Genomic DNA, 26,635 nt, shown 5'->3' with positions numbered 1-26,635 from the left:
TTAAAATAAGCATTAAAACTAATAGGAAAAAGTGGGGACATTCATAGCAATTGTGGAGGGTTCCCTCTGTAGGTGACTCATATGACAAATATTTTGCCTTTGAGGCATCTGAAGTGGCAGGGGGTTCTTGGGAGTATCTTAAGGGGGGGGAAAGGTTTATATAGTGAGACATGTTCCTAAGATACGCAGATCCCAGCCAGTTCAATGCTTTAAAATTTAAGAGACAGCCACAACCCTTGCTTCAAAACAATGTGTTATACAATATACTCACTCCAGAGGACCAAGAAGTTACCGTATTTTTTGCTCTATAAGACTCACTTTTCCCCTCCTAAAAAGGAAGGGGAAATGTGTGTGCGTCTTATGGAGCGAATGCAGGCTGCGCAGCTATCCCAGAAGCCAGAACAGCAAGAGGGATTGCTGCTTTCACTGCGCAGCGATCCCTCTTGCTGTTCTGGCTTCTGAGATTCAGAATATTTTTTTCTTGTTTTCCTCCTCCAAAAACTAGGTGCGTCTTGTGGTCTGGTGCGTCTTATAGAGCGAAAAATACGGTGGTTTCATTCTTAACTGGAACAGATGTGGGGAACCCTTGCCCCCAGATGCTGCTGAACTACAATTCCCATCATCCCCAGACACAGGCCTGATGGGAGTTGTAGTTTAGCAGCATCTGAAGGTCCCAAGGTCCCACACTCCTGATCTAGAACACAGTACAGCAACGAGCAGAGCCAGGCCTAACTGAGTGAAGCAACTGCCTCAAGTGGAAAATGTGGGGATGGTGGGGGGCAGCAGGGAAAACCCCCTGCTATCCTCCTCAGCACCCTGGCTGACGGAGCTGTGGACCTCCATTAGCAAGAGTGGGGTGGAGGACACTATCCCGTTTCCAGCACTGAAATAATATTCACCTGCCAGCCCATTTAGCTTCTGGGATGGGGATGCTGTTCCCTTATCTCTCTCCTTCTCCCTCCCACCTCATTTCTTGGGTTACATGGCCCTGTCCCAGGTAATAATAATAATAATAATAATAATAATAATAATGGTGTGAAAATAGATTAACCGTTTTCAATTTCAGAGTTTCAAAATTCAGTTTATGCTTAGCGAAGCAAGCAAGCTGGTCGGATCTTCTGTCAGCCAGTGAAGGTACGTTCCCATTAAAATTCAGGCCCCTCTTGGTCAACACCCGCCGTTGCTCCGCCAGAAGGGGGAACCAGGGTAGCGACACATGCTTACGAAAGCCCACCTACCTGAGAGAGAAGTTTATTGTCGTCCTCTAGCAGCTTGACTTTTGTTTCAAGTTGTCTGATGTAGTTAGAAGATGAATCTTTAAAGGGAGGAAAGGAGAGAGAGAGAGAGAGGCAAAAATGAGAGATTAACCTTCCCAGGAGATAGTGCTTTAAAGTCAAGCAAGATAGCTTCACAATTAGACTAATGTTTCCTCTCAGCAGAAGAAGAAAGGTCAAGACAAGAACTGAAGAACAATGCCCAGGGGAACAAAGCCGGCATTTCACAGTTTGAATCCATTAATACAACAAAGACCACACACACACACACACACACACACACACACACACACACACCAGAAGCAAACCCAGGAGCAGAAAAGGCCTCTCACAACCCTTGGAGGCTTGTGCCAATAACAGGAGCATTTCGAGAAGCTAGGCAGAAATAATGAGGTTCGGTTCAGTCTCATTCGAAAGCCGCAGAAGAGGAGACGTTTTAGGCATCAAAAGAGCAAGGGGACATTGGGGTGACCTTGTGCAGGCAGGAGGAGGCCGTCTCCTCCTTCAAAAGAGCTGAGTTTGGGAGCAGGTGGGGGGAAATGGGTTACCGCTGCTCAAAAATACCTGCTTTTTATTTTGAAGGAGTATGAAAGATTTTGCATGTAGTAAGAATAAGGGAATGAGCAAAGGCGGTTATGAAGAACACCCAGCCGTTTCTGCAGTGTTTCAAGGGCATTCGCATCTCTCCACATATAAAATTTTCTGTTTTAGATTTCTGCAACACTGCCTTTGAAAACTGCACAGTATAGCTGCCAGGAAACTGGGACCAGGCACCACGAGCGTGTTACGCTATCTTCTATCATCGCCAGTGACTTTGGGTCCATTTCCAAGTCCGATTGCTGATTTTGACCTTCAAAAGCCCTTGGGAGCTTTTTAGTCCGAAAAGCTTGTAAGAAATGAATTCTTACATTTATATCCTGCCTTTCTTTTGCCACGGGATCAAAGGCAGCACAAACGTGTTTCCCAGGTGGTCACCCAACTGAGCACACCTGTACCTGCTTAGCTTCAGCTAGGTGGTGGCCTCCCATGTTTTCAGACCACCCCCTGTGGAATATGAGCTGCCCAGACCTTGAGATCATCATCCAAAGTCCTTTTCCAGGTGCTCCCCATCAACTGGGATATTGCAGATGGCTGCGAGAGAAAGGGTCTTTTCCACAGTGGCCCCCTCAATTGTGAAAAGCCCTCCCCAGATACATGTGCCCAAGTGCTTTCTACTTTGTAATTTTTAAACATTATAGCATGCTGCGGTTCTGGCAACAAAGTTATATTTTCCGGTTTTCGCTTCTGATCACTTTTGTTTGTTTATTTGACTTTTTAAGTAGCCTGCTAAACAAAAATCTCCAAGGGGATGATATATTTAAAACCATAAACACACTATAGCAGTGCCACATTCATACAAAAATGCATCACACACACACACACACACACACACATAACAGTACCCCCATAACAGCTGTAGTAGCTCACTAACAGTCAAAATTTTGTTGCAATGTTTAAATCTCTTGATATTTGTTATTTATTTTATAGGTATCTCATTTTCTGATCCTTAATTTGACTTACTGTAAATATGATTTTTTTAAAAAAATGTTTCTGCTACCGACATCATACAAATAACATTGGAAATAAGAGACCCCCCCCCCAGTAAATGTTAGGCACCTGGTCTGTCCTTAGGTTCCAACAAATTAATATTTAATTCACCATATATCTGCCTTCCCACTGCCCAAAACAAACAAATACAAAATCCCACACACTTACTCATTGGTTCCAGATGGATGGGGGACAGAACACTGGATTTTATTTTATTTTAAAAAGGTATTTGCAATCAGCACCTGGTGATAAGTAAATGACACATTCCATGAGTACTTTTGGATGTGCCAAGACATTCCTTGCTCCCAATAAAGTGAAGAGCATCTCTACTCATCTCCAATTGCTCCAGTAATGAAAAGTATGAAAGTTACACTCTCTCTATCAAACTATTGCCTTGAGACCTTAATCTCCATTCAGATGAAATAACCATTTGGCTCTTTACATTCTGGCCTCTGTAAGGAAACACTGGGCAATCATAATAAAATTCAATTTAACAGGGGGCAGGGTATGTGTGTGCAGAAGCAAAGGAGAGCAAAAAACAAACAAACGAATCAACGGTGTTGCTGCCAGCGCTTGACGTTCAGCCTGAAAGCAAATTCAACCCATTGCCCTTCCTGTTGCTCCCTTTGAGATTAAATGCCCAACATTTGGTGAGTACGGGACCTACATTACAAAGAGCCGACCCTCTGCCTTCAGCAAAGGGTAAGATCTGCAATAATGATTTTCTCTGCAGTAAAGAAACTGGGATAAGGAAAGAAAGAATTAAAAAACGAAATAAAGAAATATCGTGCAGACAAGTCATATGCACGTATGCCCAAATCAGGGCTGTCTTAAGCATATGCGGCGCCAGGGTGCAAAGAGCCACCCGGTGCCCTTCCCCCCCCCAGGTTGTCCAGTCCCAGGCACGCAGGAGGGTGGAGCCAGCCAGCAGCCTCAGCATCTCACTGGCTTGGTGGCTCCCGAACTTGCAGCACAGAGCCACCAGCAGCAGAAGAGCCCACTGCGGCACTCCAACCGACAGACAGGCTCTTCCCCGGACTCAACTCTCGAGCCCCAGACTCTTGGCCTGGCACCCCTGAGAGCCCGGCGCCCGGGTGCCCCGCACTCCTAGTGCCTAAGGGTAAGACTGCCCTGGCCCAAATGTTTCTTCTTGTTGTTTAAATACCCAAAGCAGTGCTTCAGCTCAGTGGCACATCACTTGCTTTTGCAAGCAGAAGGTCCTAGGTTCATCTACAGGTAGGGCTGGAGAATACTCTGGTCTGAAACCTTAAAGCCACACTGCTGCTCAGTGTGGACCAGAGATGGGAAGTCAATGGGCTTCCAGTTATTGCTGGACTATGGCTCCTACCACCCCTGCCCATTGGTCAGGCTGATCCTCCAGGCGTCCTGTCTCTGGTGTAGGCAAAACTAAGGGCTATGATCTTGAAGGCAGCTTCATCACCTCCGTGTGACATGCACATGTAGGAGATCCATGCTGGGAGGTAGTGAGTGGCCTAAGATCACCCAGTGAGCATCATGGCCGAGCGGGGGAATCAAACCCTGTTCTTCCAAGTCCTAGTCTAACACTCCAAGCACTGCACCACCACTGGCTAGTTGGAAGCGAACCATGAACGCGGATGCCCTCCACGAGAGAATAAACTGCGGACCACAACAGAGCCATCACTTCAAAGGAAGGACAGAAAACAACTAGGATGTCCACAGAATAAGAAGAAGCACCAGGAACTAGATCTTGTGACTGGGCAATCGAGGCTCGTTTTATTGGAAGCCTATCTAATTGAGTAATGGCTGCTGTGAAAATCTCTCTTGTGCTCCTGCTACAGAATGTCTTACTGAGTTAATTCTCTAGCTGAGGAGACAGCTTCCCACACTAGAGGTTTGGCCTGTGTATCCACATAAGATTTTTAGATGCTCTGGCGGCATTTGTGCTGAAAAGCAAAATTTAACAGCCACTTCAGTTCCTCACAGCTGAGTTGTAAAACCTGAATGCCCTTTTCCTATCCTGAGAATCTGAAAAGCTAATTGGCTAAGTTGATATCGTTTCTGCTTGTGGGACCGGAATTAAACTCATTAAAGAAGCTGTATTATTACCCTCACGTATACACTGTATTATTACCCTCACGAATAGCACAAGGGCTATTCCATCTGGTATATAGTGTAATTCAACCTCAATTCAATCTAATTTTCCCCCTCTCCAAGCTGACAAACAACTTTGTAATTATTATTGCAGGTAAACCAAAGAATGACAGATTGCAGTAAGGCTGTTTTGCTTCAGTGATGGGGAAGTCCCATAGGGTTGCGCCTGAAGACGGTTCAAAGACTTCAGCTAGTGCAGAATTCGGCGATCAGGTTGCTCACTGGAGGAACATGGTTTGAGCATATTACACCAATGCTGGGCCAATGGCACTGACTGCCAATTAGTTCCTAGGCCCAGTGCTGGCCTTAAATGGCTCAGGACTGCAATACCTCAAGCACCACCTCTCTCCATATGAACTGACTCGGAACCCTGAGATCATCATCTGAGGCCCTCCATGAGGAGTCTGGAGAGCGGCAACAAAAGAATGGGTCTTTTCTGAGGTGGTTCCCCATTTGTGGGATGTTCTCCCCAGGGAGGTTTGACTGGCACCCTCGTTATATATCTTTAGACGCCAGGCAAAAATGTTATTCTTCAACTGAGCCTTTGGCTCATTGGGATCCAATGTGCTTTTAAATGTGTCTTGGAGGCTGGAATGACTGGTTTGTGTTTGTTCTTATCTTTATTATGCAGTTCATGTTTTTTTATATGGCAATTTTATGTTGTGAACTGAGATCCATGAATGAAGGGTGGCGTACAAATTTAATAAACACCACCACTACCTGTCTTGAGGGACCAAGGGATGGTATGCAACTAAGTTTTGCTCTTGAGCAGTCCTACTGAAATTGATGGACCTAACTTATTCCTGTTCATCCATTTCAGTGGGTCATCTTAAAAAGCAGAGACATCACCTTGGCAACAAAGGTCCGTATAGTTAAAGCGATGGTTTTCCCAGTAGTGATGTATGGAAGTGAGAGCTGGACCATCAAGAAGAATTGATGCTTGAGAGTCCCATGGACTGCAAGAAGATCAAACCTATCCATTCTTAAGGAAATCAGCCCTGAGTGCTCACTGGAAGGACAGATCGTGAAGCTGAGACTCCAATACCTTGGCCACCTCATGAGAAGAGAAGACTCCCTGGAAAAGACCCTATTGTTGGGAAAGCTGGAGGGCACAAGGAGAAGGGGACGACAGAGGACAAGATGGTTGGACAGTGTTCTCGAAGCTACCAGCACGAGTTAGACTAAACTGCGGGAGGCAGTGGAAGACAGGAGTGCCTGGCATGCTCTGGTCCATGGGGTCACGAAGAGTCGGACACGACTAAACAACAACAACAACAACACCTTGACTAAAACTTAGTTGAAGGACACCCAAGTTTTCTAGCTCCGTGAGAACGTTCAGCAAATATGGATCTATCACTGGAAACAAAGAAAGAAATCCTCTCTTCTCACCCATGCCAGCCCCAGGTTTTGTGGGACCCTTGGGTAAGTTGCAATGGTGGGTGGTGCTTAGTGGAACTGGTAGGGCAAAGAGGTCCAAAGTCAACGGAGCCGATGATAGTTCTTCAAGGGCAGCACTGAGACTTAAGGAGGAAGAACCTGGCAGCCAGGTCCACCCTCTTGACTGGAATGTGGGCTTGGAGGAATCAAGGCTAAATTTAACAGCGCATTGCCCCATTTGCCCTTATGAGTCAGCCTCCACTGGCAAGTTGTCTGCAGTTGCCCCCATGGGCGTAGTCAGGGAGCTGTCCCCCCCCATCAAGAAAAACCAATAAAAATACATAGCTAACAGATGTTCTGCCCCTCCCCAACAAAAATCCTTCCTAGGCCCATAGCTGCCCCACTACTCCTTGACAATGTCACCACTGCTGATTCAATAGTCTTCTCTCCCCAAGCCCAGCAATATTACAGCAAAGAAGGGAGAGGACTAGGAACACAGAGGTAGGTTTTTTTGTCCTTTTCCTTCTTGTCACTGTTCACAAGTAAAGAATGGGGCAGGTAAACAGACAGAGACAACAAGGAGGAAGTGGTGTGGGACAAAGAGGGACGGATGTGGTCCCCTTACTGGGCCATGGCAACTGCCTGATGATTCCCCCCATCTGATGCCAGCCCTACCCATCATCCAAAACGAAGCAAAAATGTAAAATAAGGAACTGCAGCCTTGAAAGCTCCACGTGCATATTTTGATCCCCAGGCAATCGCCTCCGAAATGAACATAACCCTGGCGGATGGTTGCCCAAAGCACTTGCGACTTCCCCCACCTGAGATTTCACAGAGTGCTCCACGATTGCAAATACGATTTAAGCTAGCAGTAGAAACAAAAGCCTGCATAGTCCCTCATATATATTCCAGTCATCATACATTTCAGTCAGAGAGCACATTTGGCACAGGTGTGTGTTTTTTGGGGTGTGTTTTTTTTACTCAACCTGTAAATTTAATTCCAAATTGTTGCTTCTCATTATAATGAAAACATTGATAGCAGATGCTACTTCATTAAATTAATCAGTGCATTTCATTGACCTCCATACTTCACCATTTTTATAACGCAGACAGGAGTAGAATACTATTGGGAGAAAGGTGATTTTTTTTTAAAAAAAAGTATTTTCTTACAGGAGCGCACTGAATCACGTTTTTAAAACAGCGGCATCTTAATATTGCGTACAAACAGAAGCATGGAACAAATATTGTGCAGATGCTTCGGCTTTTAAGGTTACCTAAGGAGGCAATTAACCTCCTGGATAGCACAGGAATTTTATTACAAAACCTTCAACTCAGCCCATGTTGCTTTCCCATCCAGTATCAGCTTGAAGACATAATAAGGGCATGTCTATGATCACCATGCTTTAAAAGGGGGATTAGTACGCCACACATTTTTTTAGGAAAAGGAGTTAGGGGATTGGTTGTAACTCCATGCTAGAGCATTTGTCTTGCGTGCAAAAGTTCCCAAGTTCTACCTCTTACATCTCCAGGTAGGGAAAGGAGGGATTCCTGCTTTGAACCCAGGAAAGCTGCTGCCAGTCAGTGCAGAGACAATACAGAGCTAGAGGGACACATAAAAGGTAAAGGGACCCCTGACCATTGGTCCAGTCGTGACCGACTCTGGGGTTGTGGCACTCATCTCACTCTATAGGCCAAGGGAGCCGGGGCTTGTCTGCAGACAGCTTCCAGGTCATGTGGCCAGCATGACTAAGCGAATCAGAGCAGCGCACGGAAACACCGTTTACCTTCCCGCCGGAGCGGCACCTATTTATCTACTGGCACTTGCTTTCGAACTGCTAGGTTGGCAGGAGCAGGGACCGAGCAACGGGAGCTCACCCCGTTGCGGGGATTCAAACCGCCAACCTTCTGATCGGCAAGTCCTAGGCTCTGTGGTTTAACCCAAAGCGCCACCCACAGCTTCCTATGTTCCTTCCTAAGTACGATTTTTTGCTTTAATTCAGGCCTTAATCCACCATTCCTGGCTTTAGGTCCAAGAGCCGCTCTTTTACAATCTTGCTACAGTAGGGCATGCCATTTTAGGGGGTTAAACTTATTTTTTTGCAAATTTCTTCAGTGAGGGGTCTTATAAATATGTGTTTTGGGGATGTGAGGAATTCAGATCTGCTATTATGCTTGTGTTTGGACATTGTTTAGCTTGGCAAGTCTACATTTGATGCATAAACACAAACTGCTTTTGGGAAAACAGAATTTTAATTTTACCTTTTGAAATTGTCAGATAATAATAGTAGTAGTAGTAGTAATAGTAGTAGTAATAGTAGTAGTAGTATTGGAAGCTGCCCAGGTACAAAGGGTATAAATAATGAAATTATTATTACTATTACTATTCTTATAAAACAACTGCAAATACTAGGCAATCATTTTTAATGATTTCTATGCACTTTTACACATATTTTACTTGCCAGGCCAAACTACATTATATTAAGTTAACCAAAACATATATTGAATTCCCAAGTCATGTTACAAAATTTTGGCCCCACTCATTTTTGGAAAGCTGAAAAATTCAACGTGCCTACTTGCTACACGGTTGTACCTTGGAAGTCAAACAGAATCCGTTCTGGAGAAGTCCGTTCCAACTTCCAAAATGTTCTGAAACCAAAGTGCGGCTTCCAATTGGCTTCAGGAAGCTCCTGCAGCCAATCAGAAGCTGCAGAAGACCCGTCAGACATTCAGCTTCCAAAAATAGTTCGCAAACCGGAACAGTCACTTCTGGGTTTGCAGCGTTCAGGAGCCAAAACATTCGAGAACTAAGCTGTTCGAAAACCAAGGTACAACTATAGTACCCAACCAGAGGACCACACATCCTTCGCACCGTTTGCAAACTAAGTCCTTAGGGCCCCATTTTGGCTCTGCACACAGAGACTCTGCCCCAAGGTGGTCATCTTGTGGCTCTCTAGCTATTGCCAAACTACAACTCCCATCATCCTTGATCATTGGCCATGCTGGATGTTGAGAGTTGTCGTTCCGCAACAGCCTAGCCATTAACACTCAACTGAGTTGTGGCACATGCAACCAAGACTTGGTTTACGACAGAGCTGCTTGCTCCACCCAAAAAGCACAAATATTCTCCCCCCATCGCACGAATTCCACACGGCCAAGCTGAAAGTCTGTTGGCCTACTTCTCTCACATCACCCTGTCTGCTGCCCTAATTTTCCCTCGCACAGTGAATGATTCTGACACTTCTATTTCCACTGCATTGTGCGATGACCTTTCCATCAAACTTTGTGTCAAGTGAGGACCTCCACGCGGGGACTAAGTAAAATGTTTCGCTCCCAATGGCTGTCAGTGGGCTTTGAAATCTTACCTCCGCTCTTTAGTGCAATATTTCAGATTCGTTCCTTGACAGGCCTCCTGAGAACAGCACTTAAGGTTAAAAATACAGACCTTGCGTTGCCTCGTAAAAACATGCTGATTTATTAGCCAGGTCAGCACTTCCACACCAACACCAGAGAACGGGTAAAACTTTTGCTTTGTTTTTCCAAAGTGTTTACGTACAAATGCCAGCTCGTAATGTAAAAAAATAAAAAACCGACACTTTTTATTTTGTGTGTGTGTATTTAAATTAAGATTTTTCAAAATACAAGCATACATTGCATACTCTGGATTCCAAAGTACTTGTATGTTACACTTTTGATAAGAAGAACAATTACGGTACTAATGCTATTATTGTTATTAATTTAGATAACATCCTTCATGCAAGGATCACAGGACAGTTTACAATATAAAGACACAAAAACAATAACAGCCAATTAACCCTCACGCTTAAAAGTTTTATAAAAATGAAATTTAATTTTTGCAAATTTCTTCAGAGAGGGGGTCTTTAAAATGATGAATATGAGGACTGACCACAGCTTAGTACACTGGTACCTCGGGTTACATACGCTTCAGGTTACATACGCTTCAGGTTACAGACTCCGCTAACCCAGAAATATTACCTCGGGTTAAGAACTTTGCTTCAGGATGAGAACAGAAATCGCACGGCGGCAGCGGGAGGCCCCATTAGCTATAGTGGTACCTCAAGTTAAAAACAGTTTTAGGTTAAGAACGGACCACCGGAACGAATTAAGTTCTTAACCCGAGGTACCACTGTAATAGACTTCACAAAGGTTCTATTCCCAGAATTGCTGGTTAAATAGGTGATGGGAAAGACTTCTGCTGGAGACTTTATTAATACTGTGTTAGATGGACCTAGGGCATAGGAACAAAGGAAGCCACCTTATACCAAGCCAAACCATTGGTACATCCACCTTGGTATTGTCTACAATGGCATGCTCTAAGGAAATTCAGAAAGGGAGATTGGACCTGGGACCTTCCCCATTCAAAGCAGATTGCCACCGAGCTTTCTATGTCCCTTTGTTGGAGGAACTGGGAGGTGGACATATCTTTTGCTCTCTGTATCCACACGTCCATTCTGCCTTGTTCCCAGAAAGAAGCGAAAGCTGCATTTCAGAGAAAAGGCTGGAGAAGCACAAAAACAAGGAGCTCAAGACAACCGGCTCCCTGGCCCAGACTGTTCCAGGATTTGGAGATCAAAACTGGACCTTGAACCAAGCATGTACTGAAGCAGAGTCAAGTCGGTGTCGTGCTACTATGTGGAAATAGTTGCGTGAACCAGCTCTCCACCTAGATCTCCTAGCTACTCTTCTCCAAAGTCCCAGATCCTTTGTGGATCTTCAGCACAATTTCCTCCGGCATTGCCAACGAAAAACACTGCAGAAGCAGCAGTTTAAATTGTCGACACAGCCTTCCTTGTTTTTTAGTGCAGGTGGGAAGTCACTGATCTACTATAGTATGGCCTCGGGACACTCTTCTTAGAAGTCTAATTTTAGGTACCTGGTGCTAAATCGCTGGCCTTCGATAACTCCACCTGTCATAGAACTTGTCCTTGGTGTGACATGCAAAAATTAGCTCGTGGCCCGAGGAGTCCCGAAGAACCCCACCTGGTTCTTACACACTTGTGCAGGCCAGCATTCTTAAAACATTGCAGACGCCCTCTCTGCTTTTGTTATTTGCAAACCCCGTCTCACCGGGACAGAGGCAAACAACCCGAAAAAGTTTTATGCATCGCCGCCGCTCAGGGGTTGGAACTGCAAGTCACTTTGCAGACTAATGAGATTCCGCAGCTTTAACGATTAGGAAAAGGTTAAAATGACCTGCCGGGCACCCTCAAGTCACTTAAGCCTCTTTTCTTTCCTCGTGCAGCGTTAATCTTGGTAGCGTTAGTCACATGACCCAGCAGAAAAACGAAGCCGATTAGCGGCTTTCCCGCTGGCTACAAAGACATCGAAACATTTGTTATGGTACCAGCATTTTGTAGGAAACGTGGCAATGGCGCTTGTCCTGTGATCCCTTGCCGAAGAACTCTAGCTGGACACAAGTGTCTGGTGCCAGAGAGAACCACCTAAAGACTCTGGATAGAACTCATGTTCATTTTCACTGGAATAAGGACACAGGAAAGTACTTGATACTGAGTCAGACCATCAATAGGGTGGTTGTTCTCCAAGATTTTAGACAGGGGTCCTTCCCAGGGCAACCTAGAGATGCTGGGTACCAAACGAGGGACTTTCTGCAGACAAATCATTTACTCTAGCACTAAACTATGGCCCCTTTCACCAAGAATGAATCTTCAATTGATCCTTTACCACAGGGATAGGAAGAGCCGGTCCTACCATTAGGCAGAGATAGGCAACTGATTCATGTGGCAGATGCTATACAACCTGTCCTGGACCATCCTAATGTGGCCTGCTCCCTTCAATATGGTGGAAGATGTTATCCCATCACCAGTATTGGCATAAAAGTCAACTGTCAGCCCAGTCGGCTTCTGTAGATGCAGCGGAGAAGGAACACCCTTTTGTCCTTCAACTCCGGCAGCAACATGACTTGGGCATGTCCTGGGGATAGTCAGCTGGAGCTTCTGGAGCTCCATGCAGCCTTCAGAGGCTCCTTATATGGTTCCCAGCACAGCTTCAGAGCTTCAGAGCCTCCTTTGTAACTTACTTCAGCAGCGTTACACAGTCAAGAAAGAACTGGAAGTCTCTCTCCTTCACCAGGAAATGGCAGGAAAAGTATGAGAATCTTGCATGTTACAAAATGAAACATTATAATTCTTGACTTGCTGGATGACATCAAAAGTCTATCATTCTGGAGATGCAGTAGCTGGAACCCAGGACCTTCTGCCAACAATGTATAGGAAGTTGTCTGATAGTGAGCCAGATCATTCATCCATGTATTATTCTCTACACTGATTTGGAAATGACTCTCCGGAGTTTCAGAGGGGGGACAATCCCAATCCTACCTGAAGATATTGGGGACTGAGCTTGGGACCTTCTGCATAACGCCACCACTGAGCTATTATCTCCGCAAACGTTAGAATAATAAATAATAATTGTCAGGGGTTCAGGAGCAGAGGCGAGGGCAAGGGAGGAAACAGAGAGCGAGGGGGAGGAGGCAGAAGAAAAGATGAGTGATGACGACGACCCGAGATCTCCGAGTCTTTCCAGTGAATCAGAAGATTCACAGGAAGGAGCGCCAGTGGCCAGGGCAAGGGGGGAGCTTAGGGGGACACCCCAGGAAGAAGGGTCCAGAGGGGGCTCAGAGAGCAGCAGTTGGAAATCGGGGCCAGCATCACCAGCAGAACGCAGTGGAGAGGAAGGGCGCCAGGTACTGAGCTCTGGCAGCTCGCAGCAGGAGGGAGGGCATGAGTCAGGAGTGGCCACACCTCCATCGGGGAGCGAGGAAACGGTCAGGCGGAAAGTGGAAGGTTGGGCGCGCGCGCCAAGTTCAAATACACAGGAAAGTGGCGTAGTAAGCAGCCCGGAAAGGGAGCCAGGTCCTAAAGCCCGACGCAAGGAGACAGAAGGGTCCGGGGGGTCAGCGTCAGAAGCGTCCCGAAAGGAAGAGACCACGGGGGGCAGAGGGACCCAGAGAAGAATGGTCAGGCGGAAAAGGTGGAGTAAGGCTAGGGTACTTAGCTGGTGTACAGGGGGCGGAGACTCAGACGGAGCTTCGCCGGTCTAACCCTTAAGACGTAGAGCTGCACGCAGCAGCTTGAGAATGGAAACTGTAACTCAATAAAGACTTTTACAAAGTGACCGCTGGCTAGCGTGATCCTCTGTGAGCTAGGATCTAGAAGCAGCTCTGACAATAATAAATTACTATTTGTATCCCACCTATCTTTCTGGGTTGCCCCAGCCACTCTGGGCAGCTTCCAACATATATAAAAACACAATAAAACATTGAACCTTACGAAGCTTCCCTATGTAGGGCTGCCGTCAGATGTCTTCTAAAGGTTATATCGTTACTCATCTTCTTGACATCTGATGGGAGGGCGTTCCACAGGGTGGGTGCCACCACCGAGAAGGCCCTCTGCTTGGTTCCCTGCAGCTTCACTTCTCACAGTGACGGAACCGCCAGAAGGCCCTCAGTGCTTGATCTCAGGGCTGAACAATGTGGGTGGAAACACTCCTTTAGTTACCATCAGATGCATCTGAGGGGTTCACAAGCAAGGCTGTTTATCCCCAACATAGGGTAATTAGAAGAAAACCACACCTGAAGTTTCCATTTATCTGTCATAATAAACATGCTGTTATTCTGCAGACGTAGGAAATAAAAATGGAATTGTGCCTGTTGGGATCACCCTGATTTATTTATTTATCTTACAAACTAAAGGATTCGATCCGACCCCGTTTATGCTCAGATACATTCTGTGCATCTCAGACACAGGCAATTATTTTGCAAGATTGCTGCCCAACGTAATACTTTTGCCAGGCAACAAAAATTTATTCATGAGAGCAGCCCTTTGGCCTTTTGTTCAAGAAGGGTCTTTTCGGACAATACCATCAGCAGGTCTGGAAGAAGGCTGCATAAATAGCTGGGAATCACAATGCAAGCCCGTTTTTGCTTAAGCAGTACTACAGCCACTACAAATCTTGAGTTGCTTCATAGTCAGTGCTCCAAGAACTCTCCACCAAGCAGCTCTTGAGGGGGAATTGTAAAACAAAACGAATTTGCATTCTGCAAGCCATCTTGTGATTCCCAATGATAACTCCTATGTAAAACACACACACACACTGCTTTCCAATACAAGTAGGAAGAAAGCAATCGGCAGAGAGCAAAACTCATTATTGGGCTAACAAAAAGGAGGCTGAATTGGTTCAGGCTACTCAGCCATTCCAGATTAGGGTAAGCAATCTTCCTGCCTTCCATCCTCCCCCGACCCTTCCTCTCCTGCTTTTCATTTGTTTCAGTCATGCTACTGGGGCCTAAATCACAAACTCATTCAATAGCTGATGCTTTGGTTAGAAGAGGCTGGAAGAACATCAAAGGCCCGCTTGCTGGGAGAGTTTGCCTCCTTTTGAATGGGTGGAGCAACCCCCTCCAGCATCCATTCTTTACAAAGTCTGGTATCCCATGGATGCACAAACCACATTTGCATGAAGGAATCTCTGCTTATTTGCTTGGGTGGAAGGAGACAGCAGTCAAAGGAGATGAACCCAGAAAGGAGATGGATGCCGCTATGAATGGACAGCTCTTCTCTAGAGACTTGGGTGGTGGGAATGGTCCAGAACTTATGCTTGTGCTTATCAACTTGCCATTGGATGGAACATTCTGAAATATTAGTGCTGTTAATCGGATCTCTATATGATGAGCTCAAGGCAATATATACAGAGCTTATCCCACATAGTCTTTGGGCAAAAATGCAGTGACTCTTCCATACTTAGTACATCCAAAATAAAAAAATTCCTTCCTGTAGCACCTTAAAGACCAACTAAGTTAGTTCTTGGTATAAGCTTTCGTGTGCATGCACACGAAAGCTTATACCAAGAACTAACTTAGTTCGTCTTTAAGGTGCTACAGGAAGGATTTTTTTTTATTTTGACTATGGCAGACCAACACGGCTACCTATCTGTAACTTAGTACATTCAGACACTGAGACAATGGGTTCAGAGTTCCCACATAGTTCTAAACATAGTGGGGATCAGAGCAAGACCCAATCTAAATAGCACAGTATTTTCAAGGAAAAGGTGTTTTTTGTTTTCTAATCAACTACCAGTTGGTGACAGCAGTCACGAAATTAAAAGATGCCTGCTCCTTGGGAGAAAGGCGATGGCAAACCTAGACAGCGTCTTAAAAAGCAGAGACATCACCTTACCAACAAAGGTCCGCATAGTTAAAGCCATGGTTTCCATACAGTGATGTATGGAAGTGAGAGCTAGACCATAAAGAAGGCTGATCGCCAAAGAATTGATGCTTTTGAATAATGGTGCTGGAGGAGACTCTTGAGAGTCCCATGGACTGCAAGAAGATCAAATGCATCCACTCTTAAGGAAATCAGCCCTGAGTGCTCACTGGAAGGACAGATCGTGAAGCTGAGGCTCTAGTACTTTGGCCACCTCATGAGAAGAGAAGACTCCCTGGAAAAGACCCTGATGCTGGGAAAGATGGGGGGCACAAAAAGAAGCGGACGACAGAGGACGAGATGGTTGGACAGTGTTCTCGAAGCTACAAACATGAGTCTGACCAAACTGAGGGAGGCAATGAAAGACAGGAGTGCCTGGCGTGCTCTGGTCCATGGGGTCACGAAGAGTCAGACATGACTAAACAACTAAACAACAACAACCAGTTGTGACATCACAATTTTAGAGCCAAATTTGACACACGGATCCCACTAACACAGTGTTTCCTGAACTTGGCCTCCAGCTGTTTTTGGACTACAATTCCCATCATCCCTGACCACTGGTCCTCCCAGTTAAGGATGATGGGAGCTGTAGTCCAAAAACAGCTGGGGGCTCAAGTGTGGGAAACCCCGCACTAACAGAAGCCTATGCAAGGACTTCCGCTAGTGCAATGAGGTTCCCCCCCCACACACCTTCCTTAAGGCATCCCTGTGTGTCATAAGAACCCCCAGAACAGTATGGAAGTGGGAGGGGGAAAGAGATTGTTCCATTAGGCAAGCAGAAAGCCTCACGTTGATGAAGAAATCTCATAAGCACTACACTGAATTCCACCCAACTGAGAGAAAATCCATGGAAATCAATGGACTAACTTAAGTCTATTGATTTCAATGGATCTACCTTGACTGTGGCTTAGCTGTAGTAATGGTGTGTATATGCCTCTGGGGAGAACATCCTGTATGGCAGGTAATTGGCCTGGGGGAAAAAACATCTGACTTGGCTGCAGTCCCATGTTCACCACAAGCAAAGGGCTGAGAAAAAGCCCAGTGGTGGAATGTCTTGAATGCTACGTTTGGGTTCAAGATAGAGCAGGGGCCTCAGCACATGGGCTCTCTGGCTCCCTCATCCTCAGTTCTCTTGTCCTGCTCAAAGGGCAAGACCCCAAATTGCTCTCATCAGTACCTAAAAATGTGCATGCTCTCTCATGAGCACATTCTATTTGCTTCAAACTCCGAGAAGCACAGTTCAGAGGAAACATAACTGTGTGAAAATGTGTGTTTACTTTTACTTTCTAGCCTTGAAAGAAGCCCAACAGAAATAGGGAAATATAGATTGCGGGGGGTGGGGGTTTAGACACACCCCTTAACCCTAGAAATTGATAAACGGTAGGATTTTGATTAACTGGGATATGGATGAAAGTATCAGCTGCAGAACTGTCCCAGACAAGGAATCCCAGGGCTAGCTATGCAAACCAGCCTGGCTGGCCTAGTGAAGAGCAAATCTGTTATCATGACAAAAGGGGTGGATGGGCCATCTGAGAGGAATCCTTTGGCCTGGGGAGACAGATGTTGCTGAGGTGACGGGGGTGTGACAGTGTTTGAGGACAGTAAAAGAGATTTTTTGAGCAAGGGGTGCTGGGAAGGAGAAGGAAGAGAAAAGACTGGGGTCCATTTTGGGCAGGCTGGCTGAAGGCTGGCTGGGAGAGGTGCCTTGGACTCTGGGGCTGCATTGCTGTAGGGGACAAGCCCCTCTTGAAATGACCCTGCTGTAAGATCGGGACCCATTCCATGCAGATGGAAGGTGTAAATAGGTGAATAAACCTTATTTCTTAAAGCTACGACAGTCTCCGCTGTGTCTCAGTCTTCCAAAAGGACACAGACCCTGGGTGAGTGCCTGGAACCCAATGGACTCCTGCCACTGCTCAGCAGAGAGAGTAGGAGGCACCCAACGTTTCTAACAATATTCGGACTACACGGTCACTTTCCCCACCCCTACCTTTCAAAGCCAGTTGACAATATGAGGAAAGCCAGCAGGGGTGCTTTTGCTTCTAGGGAAGGGGGTACAATGACTCCCTGGTGCCTCCATGACTGGATGTGTGTGGACCTGTGGTTGCCCCGAATTGCAGTGGCCCACAAACCATACTGGCCACACAAGGAGTTCATCACAAGCAGCCTTCACACAAGTCTGGAGTATATGAGCCTGCCAAAATCCCACAGTCCTACAGGGAATCTCATAGAGCCCTGAAATAATTTGAATCAAAATCTTCATCTTCTTCTGCTCCACTTCTGGATGTCAGGCTGCTGTTAAAGGCCGAGAAGAAGTGGAAGCCTAGTAAAACTTGGTGGCAACATACGAAGGAAGCCAAATGTTTCCATGCCTGCCCCACCTCATCCTATGATCAGAAGTCACAACCAACTCTTCTGCCTATTTAGACTAGGATTCCCAACTTTTAAAAGGGTCACTGTGACTGTCTCTTTAACTGGAGTTTGCAGAGGAGAATAAATGTTTAGCCCCACACCATGGCAACCTTCGTCTGCTTATTTCTGCCTATAAAGTCATGTTAAACGCACAAGAGAAGACCAGACCACCACCACCCCTTTGATAGTTGGCACTCCTAGATTAGATCCAGCAACCCCTTACTAAGAGGTCAGAGATCTCACTCATTGGCCGGGATAATTTAAGAAACAGCATTTTCGGCAGCCTAAATGAGCCAGGATCTGTAAGGCAACATATTTCAAATCTCTGTCTCTCTCGTTAAAACTTTTCTGGGTGTCCCTGAAAGTACATTGTTTAACTAAAAACAACATCCATCATGGCAAAACGGACAACGAAGGCAAGGCACCCAAGTTACTTATCAACAGGCTTGTTGCCTTAGCGTGGAATACTTTGGACTAATGGGAGCTTCCTTTGTGAAGTTAATCTTAAAAATGAAAACCTCCACCCAAAATTCAGAAGAAAACACGACAGCGCCAGATTAAGCAGGAAATGAGAAGCAAATAAAATAAAATAAAATACCACGGCTTTACTTAGCATCCAATTAATGCCTAGAGTTTGCTGCCAAGATCAGTGCCAAACTGTTGCTGCCTAGGTCATTTAGCAAACATAACACCAAATCTTAACCTTACTAGATGAGACATAAGAAAAATGAGACGTATTTAAGCATGCTTGTTTATTTCACTTATCTAACATATACTGCTTAACTGTAATAAAACCTATGAGCAGCGCATATATATATATATATATATATATATATATATATATATGCGGCCATTGAGCCCAATTTTGTGTATATTTACTCTGGAGTAAACCTTCCTGGATTTACTTCCTGTGCATAGCTATTTTCCCACATTGGTGGATGGGAAACCTCCCGTCTGTCAATTCCATTCAGAGTTCCAGCCAGCCAGCTACTTAGCCCCCAATGCCCTGAACTCCACTTCTTCCCAGTCAGTGTATGTAAACAGAGACTACATGCTTGTAGTGATAATGCCTAGATTCCATAGGATTTTTTAAAAAATCCCTTGGAGACCAGATTCACCCACACCCCAGTGAATGAGGCAAGGGGGGGCTGCTGCTGTTGTTGCCCACATCCAGCTGCACAGCTCGTGAGGTTTATTCGCACATGTGTGGGACTTAATCATTGGAGGGTACACGTGTGGGTTTAAGAAATGAGAAATGGGGAAGGGGAGCTATCGGCTAGGGTGAAAACCGAGAAATCAAGGTGTGGCGTTTGCCCATTCTTTTGAAAATGTACAGGGGGAGAGAAAGAGTTAATAGGTAGACCAATAGGTAGACCAGAGGCGGAGCCTACCTGTTTATAAAAGGGCTTAGCCAGAGGTTTGGTTGGTTAGTTAGTTAGTTAGTTGGGAAAGGCAGTCGGGAAAGCAGTTGGCAGACAGATGGAAATAGAGAGACAGTTAGTGCAGTTGGTTCTTGTGTGAGGGGAGGTAGAAGAGTTAGAGACAGGATAAAACAGGACTACGAGGGGAAAGGGTAACAGCATTTTGAATGCATTTAAAGGTTATTTGTGTTTGCAATAAACTACAATCTTCATTGTTAACTTAAGAACCTGACTGAGACTAAGTGATTTACCAGGGAGGACCAGGTTGGTGGCAGCGGATTAGTGGTGTACGGGTCAATCGTCCATGAGACGACCGGGCGCGCCGTACAAATGCCACACAAGGTTCAAAGAACCCTTAAAAAACACACCAATATCTAGTATTTATATTGCATATTCCAGGTGTTCAAGACCCTCGGGATATTTCATTTTGGTATGTAATCCTTCTAGGATAGGTCAGCGTTAACCCTGCCCTGTGATCAGTACTCTGTTAACCATAAGAGCATAAGACAAGTTCTGTCTCCTGTTTTCACAGTGCCTGTGGGGAGCCTGCAAGCAGATGAAGTGAGGTCAGGGCCTGCAAGATGCCCTTCTGTGTCCTAGTGGCCTGACTTTCACAGAAGGGCTGTAGCTCAGCATCTCCAGGTAGACATGCTTGTGCCTGAAATCGTGGTGGTGATCCACTGCCAGCCAGCATTGGAAATACTATTGTGGGTGCCCTGATGCCTCTGGATCTCTGGGGAACTTCACCCCCCCTCTAGATACCTGGGAGCTGGGGTTTAATCAGTTGGTTAGAGCGGGGTGCTGATAATGCCATGGTTGCAGGTTTGATCCCAACGGCATATTCTATGATTCTAAAGTATGCTAACAGGCGCTGGACTTGACAGTGCGAAAAGGCAGGCTACACTTCTTTTCCCTTTCATCGCCTGGGGGCGGGGGGGGGATACTTAGGGAGAACCAAGCTCCTGATAGCCAGCCATCAACACATCAAAGGAAGATCCTTGGCATCTGAGCAAAGAGGGTGTGGCCAAGGTTAAGGTGGGTGTGATGTCACACAGGAAAAAAGGTGCCCTTTGAAAACAGAGATTTAGAGGAAGGGGGTGAGTGGAGCTTTTTGGTGGAATGGCGAGACAGAAAGGGAGGGAAGGGAGGGGCAGATGGGGTTCATCAACCTGGGAAGGTGGCCCATCTAGGAGATGGAAACCCTGCTAGATGGGCGGGGTATGTAGAAATAAATAAATAAATAAATAAATAAATAAATGATGATGATGATGATCCTAAACCTCTGCTGCCTTGTGGCTATACAGTGGTACCTCGGGTTACATATGCTTCAGGTTACATACGCTTCAGGTTGCAGACTCCGCTAACCCAGAAATAGTGCTTCTGGTTAAGAACTTTGCTTCAGGATGAGAACAGAAATTGTGCTCCGGCGGTGCGGCGGCAGCGGAAGGCCCCATTAGCTAAAGTGGTGCTTCAGGTTAAGAACAGTTTCAGGTTAAGAACGGACCTCTGGAACGAATTAAGTACTTAACCTGAGGTACCACTGTACCCACAGAACCACAGAATTGTACAGTTGGCTGTGACCCATCTAGTTCAACCCCTGCAATGCAGGAATCTGCAGGTGGCCCATACAGGGATCGAACCCATAACCTTGGCATTATCAGCACCACGCTCTAACCAACTGAGCTATCATCCATGAGAAAGGCTTCGGGAGTAAACCCCAGGGTGTGGGGGGCAATCCATACCTGCTGCCTTGCAGGACATCTTTGTGAGAAGATGGCACCCTAAGGTGGCCAGATGGTACCTTGTACGCCTCCTTCCAGCAGCTCCTGCAGCCAAGCTGATGCCAAATGTATTGCTTGCCTTTCCTTTGGACCACACTGTCGAGGCCAAGAGGGGAGCCTTGTTGCATCAGGGGAGGGTGGCGGACTTGGGACACATGCATTTTCACATGGCTTCCATGGCCTGCATTCATTTTACGTCAGTTATTCCTAGCTTCGTATCTCTGAGCCCCTTTGGCGGGGTGGGGAGGGGACACACCCCTCCCTCTCTGCAGCACCCAAACGAATGCTTTCATACCAGACATTTGTCTAAACAACAAAGGACCAGTCTTTGCAAGCACTCATTCTGCACTAGGATCAGCCGAGCAAGTGAAAAGCGATGCAAAGCAGTATGAAAGGGATTTATGGCCCCATTCTAAAAAGAGGTGGGGTGGGTGTGAGCGTGAGTGTGTGGTGTTTTTTGCTGTGTTGTTTTTTTAAAAAATGGAAGCTTTTTCTTCCCTTTTTCTCGGTGGAATGCCTCACTTCCATCCCTCAACACAGTGGCACTCAAAACAATGCTATTGATGTTGACCAACAGAAATCCAACCAACCAACAATAATAAACTGGGTAATACTCAATTGTAGCTCCCATCAGTCAGACTAAGGGATTTACAACTACAGGGATTTAAATGTTAAAGCCTTGGCAGCTTTCCCACGGTGACAGGCTACACTGTGTAACAAGAGCTGATGTGAAAATGGCTCAATCAGGTTCCTTGCAGGGGCCCGGCTCCTGTGCCTCCAGCATTCACCTTCCGATTCTCCAGCCCCCGGCTGCCCAACTGTCTCCTAACCCCTTAAGCAACCTCACCCTTTCTCTCTTTCTGCCCTCAACACCTGGAGCAGCCTTCCTGAATCCCCCTGCAATGTTGTTGTTGATGCTGCTGCTGCTGTTATTCGTTTAGATAACGCTTCATTGCCAAGGTGGCCTCGAAGATGTTTGCAAGTACAAAACCAATTTAAAAACACAGAAACATTCGTAAATAAAACGTGGAAGGAAACACGTCCCATAAAGCAGCAGAACAATTAAAAAAATAGTTAAAACAGTAAGTAAAAGGAAGTTCAGGTCAGGAGATCGCAGGATGCTGATCCTCCCGGCAGACTGGAGGAGGGCAAATGTTGTCCCTATTTTCAAAAAGGGGAAAAGAGAGGACCCAAATAATTATCGCCCAGTCAGTCTGACATCAATACCAGGGAAGATTCTGGAGCAGATCATTAAGCAAACAATCTGTGAGCACCTAGAAAGGAATGCTGTGATCACCAATAGTCAGCATGGATTTCTGAAAAATAAGTCATGTCAGACTAACCTGATCTCGTTTTTTGACAGAATTACAAGCCTGGTAGATGAAGGGAACGCAGTGGATGTAGCCTACCTTGATTTCAGCAAGGCATGTGACAAGGTGCCCCATGATATTCTTGTAAAGAAGCTGGTAAAATGCGGACTTGACTCTGCTACCACTCAGTGGATTTGTAACTGGCTGACTGACCAAACCCAAAGGGTGCTCATCAATGGTTCCTCTTCATCCTGGAGAAGAGTGACTAGTGGGGGGCCCGGTCTTATTCAACATCTTTATCAACAACTTGGATGATGGACTCAAGGGCATCCTGATCAAATTTGCAGATGACACCAAACTGGGGTGGGGTGGCTAACACCCCAGAGGACAGGATCACACTTCAAAACGACCTTGACAGATTAGAGAACTGGGCCAAAACAAACAAGATGAACTTTAACAGGGAGAAATGTAAAGTATTGCACTTGGGCAAAAAAAATGAGAGGCACAAATACAAGATGGGTGACACCTGGCTTGAGAGCAGTACATGTGAAAAGGATCTAGGAGTCTTGGTTGACCACAAACTTGACATGAGCCAACAGTGTGACGCGGCAGCTAAAAAAGCCAATGCAATTCTGGGCTGCATCAATAGGAGTATAGCGTCTAGATCAAGGGAAGTAATAGTGCCACTGTATTCTGCTCTGGTCAGACCTCACCTGGAGTACTGTGTCCAGTTCTGGGCACCACAGTTCAAGAAGGACACTGAAAAACTGGAACGTGTCCAGAGAGGGCAACCAAAATGGTCAAAGGCCTGGAAACGATGCCTTATGAGGAACGGCTAAGGGAGCTGGGCATGTTTAGCCTGGAGAAGAGGAGGTTAAGGGATGATATGATAGCCATGTTCAAATATATAAAAGGATGTCATATAGAGGAGGGAGAAAGGTTGTTTTCTGCTGCTCCAGAGAAGCGGACATGGAGCAATGGATCCAAACTACAAGAAAGAAGATTCCACCTAAACATTAGGAAGAACTTCCTGACAGTAAGAGCTGTTCGACAGTGGCATTTGCTGCCAAGGAGTGTGGTGGAGTCTCCTACTTTGGAGGTCTTTGAGCAGAGGCTTGACAACCATATGTCAGGAGTGCTCTGATGGTGTTTTCTGCTTGGCAGGGGGTTAGATTCGATGGCCCTTGTGGTCTATTCCAACTCTATGATTCTATGATTCTAAACAGGTGTCTTGGCAAGCCGGCGGAATGCCAATACTGATGAGAGCATTCTATAACACTGGTGCCACTAGGGAAAAACACCACCTCTGTGTTACCACAAGCAAAGAATCATCAGCTTAGTCCTCACACCTAGCATGTGTGGCCCTCCCAAGGGCCATAAAGTGATGCCTTGAGGACCACAAATGGTCTCCTGGCCTAAGTTACTCATCCATGAACATGTGGGGTGCAAGTCTCAGTGGGGTGGCAGACTCACTGAGAGAAGGTAGTCCATAGAAGGTTCCAGAAGGCAGTGGAAACCCTCTCCACCTCTTACAGTGACACACCACCACATTTCCAAGAGTACTGGGAGGAAAACCATCTCTCCTTGTCCACTCTAATGACCATGGGAGGTTGGCAGGCTGTGTGTTTGCTCACTTGAGCAAAACAAAAGCCTGGGAGCTGGCTACGTGCAGGATTCCCATTTGCAAATAGACCCACGGAGAGGAGAGAATGGCCCAATTATTGTTCAGCTAACCTGAAAGAAGAGCTGAGAAAGAGGAGTTGCTCTTTTCCTTCTTTCTTTTTAAATAGTCATGCTACGAGTGTAGGTGCGGCTTCGGGTGAAACAGTTCGGAAGCGGCTCATTTCCCCATCCTTCCTCAAGAGAAAGCTGGTTTCCACACACACATTATCTACCGCAGGAGTGGGCAGCCTTTTTCAGACTTAGGGCCATATTCCCTTATGGGTAGCCTTTGTGAGGCCACAACGGGCCATTTTTGTTTGCCGCCGCACCACAGAGAGCATTTCCTGTCTGAAGAAAGGCGAGTGCCACTGACACAATACCAACAGGACGCAGCACAGGCAGGGCAAATAGGGACATTCTGGGGTCAAATCAGAAGCCAGGATGTATTTCATAATTCCAGGACTGTCACTAGGAAATCAGGACACTTGGAAGATATGCAGAAAAAGCCAACTTCTGGTATACTTTTAATAATGTCTGACGCACACACCCCAGTTTTGATTCTGACTTACATTGCTGCAATCTTAGCTCAATCAATTTCATCTGTGGCAGCAAAGCGGCATATAAGTATCATCATCACGACTGTCTAATTTATATACCGCTTAATGCCAAAATAGATTCTGTTTTAGAGTTATTTTTAAAATAAAACATTGTGTTGCATCTTCAAATTCACGTTTCTAGAGTTGCCATATTTCAACTTTTGGGGCAAAGTTATTGAGCTTTTTCTTGCTATATCTCCCTCAAAAAATGAAGCTTTTGAGCTGTTATTTAGGGGGAATTTTTTTTAAAAAAAAATTCCATATGCCAGGGTTTTCCTGGACATTTTTGCAGATTTCCAAAAATCCCGGCTATGTCCTAGAAATTCCGGACATTATGGCAACCCTACCGTTTCCTGCCATTATTTTCATTTGACCTCTCAACCCAAAGCACCTCACAAAGTTTGCCAGTGGGTAATCAAAGGGGATTTCAAAGGGTTAAAAGGGCTGTTTAGGAAAAAAAAACCCAATAAAACAACACAACTCCAGCACTTTTCTGACACACGGACAGTTCATACTTCTGCTTCATGGACCAACTGAAAAAGACCTTACTTCATTTCTTCTAGCAGACCTCCACACATATATATAAACAACCACCCCCAAACTCAACCCCTTATATTCTGAAGGGTCATTTAAAGACAGAGTTTTCTCCCTGGTTCTTGCTTTTCACACATACAGCAATTAAACCATCATTCTCTCGGGTTGCCTTTTACTCCTGAAGCGCAATCACAAACATAATGATTTACAGAGGCAATAATCACCAAGCTGGCCTCATTACATGCCAAACTTCTTAAAATTAGGTGATAAACATTACTCATTAACTTCCCTGCATTCCCCCGTCTGTTACGACTGCACTAACATTTTGGTTAACAGCCCCAAACCCCAAATGGGGAACTGAAGACCAATTTCTGAGCCTGGCTTGCTTGTGTTCTAGAAAGCTTTTTGGATCCAAGGAGATTCTGTTCACTCTCCGGTGGGCTTGATGGATTTAAATCATATCAGTATTCATTTACCCTTTACAAGTATTTTGGGAAGAAAATGCAAAAGAGCTGTGTTGGCCCATTAAGAAAAGTAACTGGAGTTTTCTTGTATGAAGTGGGAGAAGGCGAGAGATCCCAAAATTTGGGGAAAGGGTATTTGTTGCATCTATATTCCAGTTTTCCTAATAATAATAATAATAATAATAATAATAATAATAATAATATATTTATTGTCATTGCCCCCTTCGGGGACAACGAAATTACTTGACTGCTCCATAAAAACACAAATTAAACAATACAGTATAATACAGCTCAAGGCAACCTTTTTTATACAGTCGTACCTTGGATCTCAAACACCTTGGCTCCCGAACAAATCGGCTCCCGAACAATCAAAACCCAGAAGTGAGTGTTCCAGTTTTCAAATGATTTTTGGAAGCCAAACATCCGGCTCAGCTTCCGACTGGCTGCAGGACACTCCTGCAGCCAATGAGAAGCTGTGCCTTGGTTGTCGAACGGTTCCGGGAGTCAAACGGACTCCTGAAATGCATTCTCTTCGAGAAACAAGGCAGGACTTTACTTGCAACAATTCTGTGAGGGAGGTTAGACTGAGAAACAGTGGCTGGCCCAAGGTCAGTCCATCAGCAGTGGGTCAGTGCATCTGGCTGTTAACCAGAAGGTTGGTGGTTCGAGTCTACCCAAGGACAGCTGTAGACAGGATTTCTGATACTGTGATCTGTATGTGTGACCCAGCTCTTGATGAACGGCAGTTGAATGTGTCAACTGAATCGGATGAAAAGCGCTACGGATGAGAACTGGGTGAGTCATTATTCTTGCTAATCCGATAGGTGCTAAATTTTCCTTGGTTTAAC

General features: G+C 45.6%; 1 protein-coding gene across 4 annotated transcripts in view; it reads right to left on the bottom strand.

Annotated features, from left to right (window-relative positions):
* CCDC85C (coiled-coil domain containing 85C) overlaps positions 1 to 26,635 on the bottom strand; it is a 179,702-nt gene that overhangs the window by 62,260 nt on the left and 90,807 nt on the right. For all 4 annotated transcript variants that reach the window (XM_082218900.1, XM_082218901.1, XM_082218899.1 and 1 more), the window contains one exon: positions 1,239 to 1,315. In XM_082218900.1, coding sequence (XP_082075026.1) covers positions 1,239 to 1,315 — 77 coding nt within the window. The remainder of the gene's footprint in view (positions 1 to 1,238; positions 1,316 to 26,635) is intronic.

The sequence above is a fragment of the Podarcis vaucheri genome (assembly GCF_965113315.1).
Source record: "Podarcis vaucheri genome assembly, chromosome: 1".
Lineage (NCBI taxonomy): Eukaryota > Metazoa > Chordata > Lepidosauria > Squamata > Lacertidae > Podarcis > Podarcis vaucheri.
The sequence above is the reverse complement of the archived record's forward strand: the minus strand, read 5'-3'. Positions and strand labels throughout refer to the sequence as shown.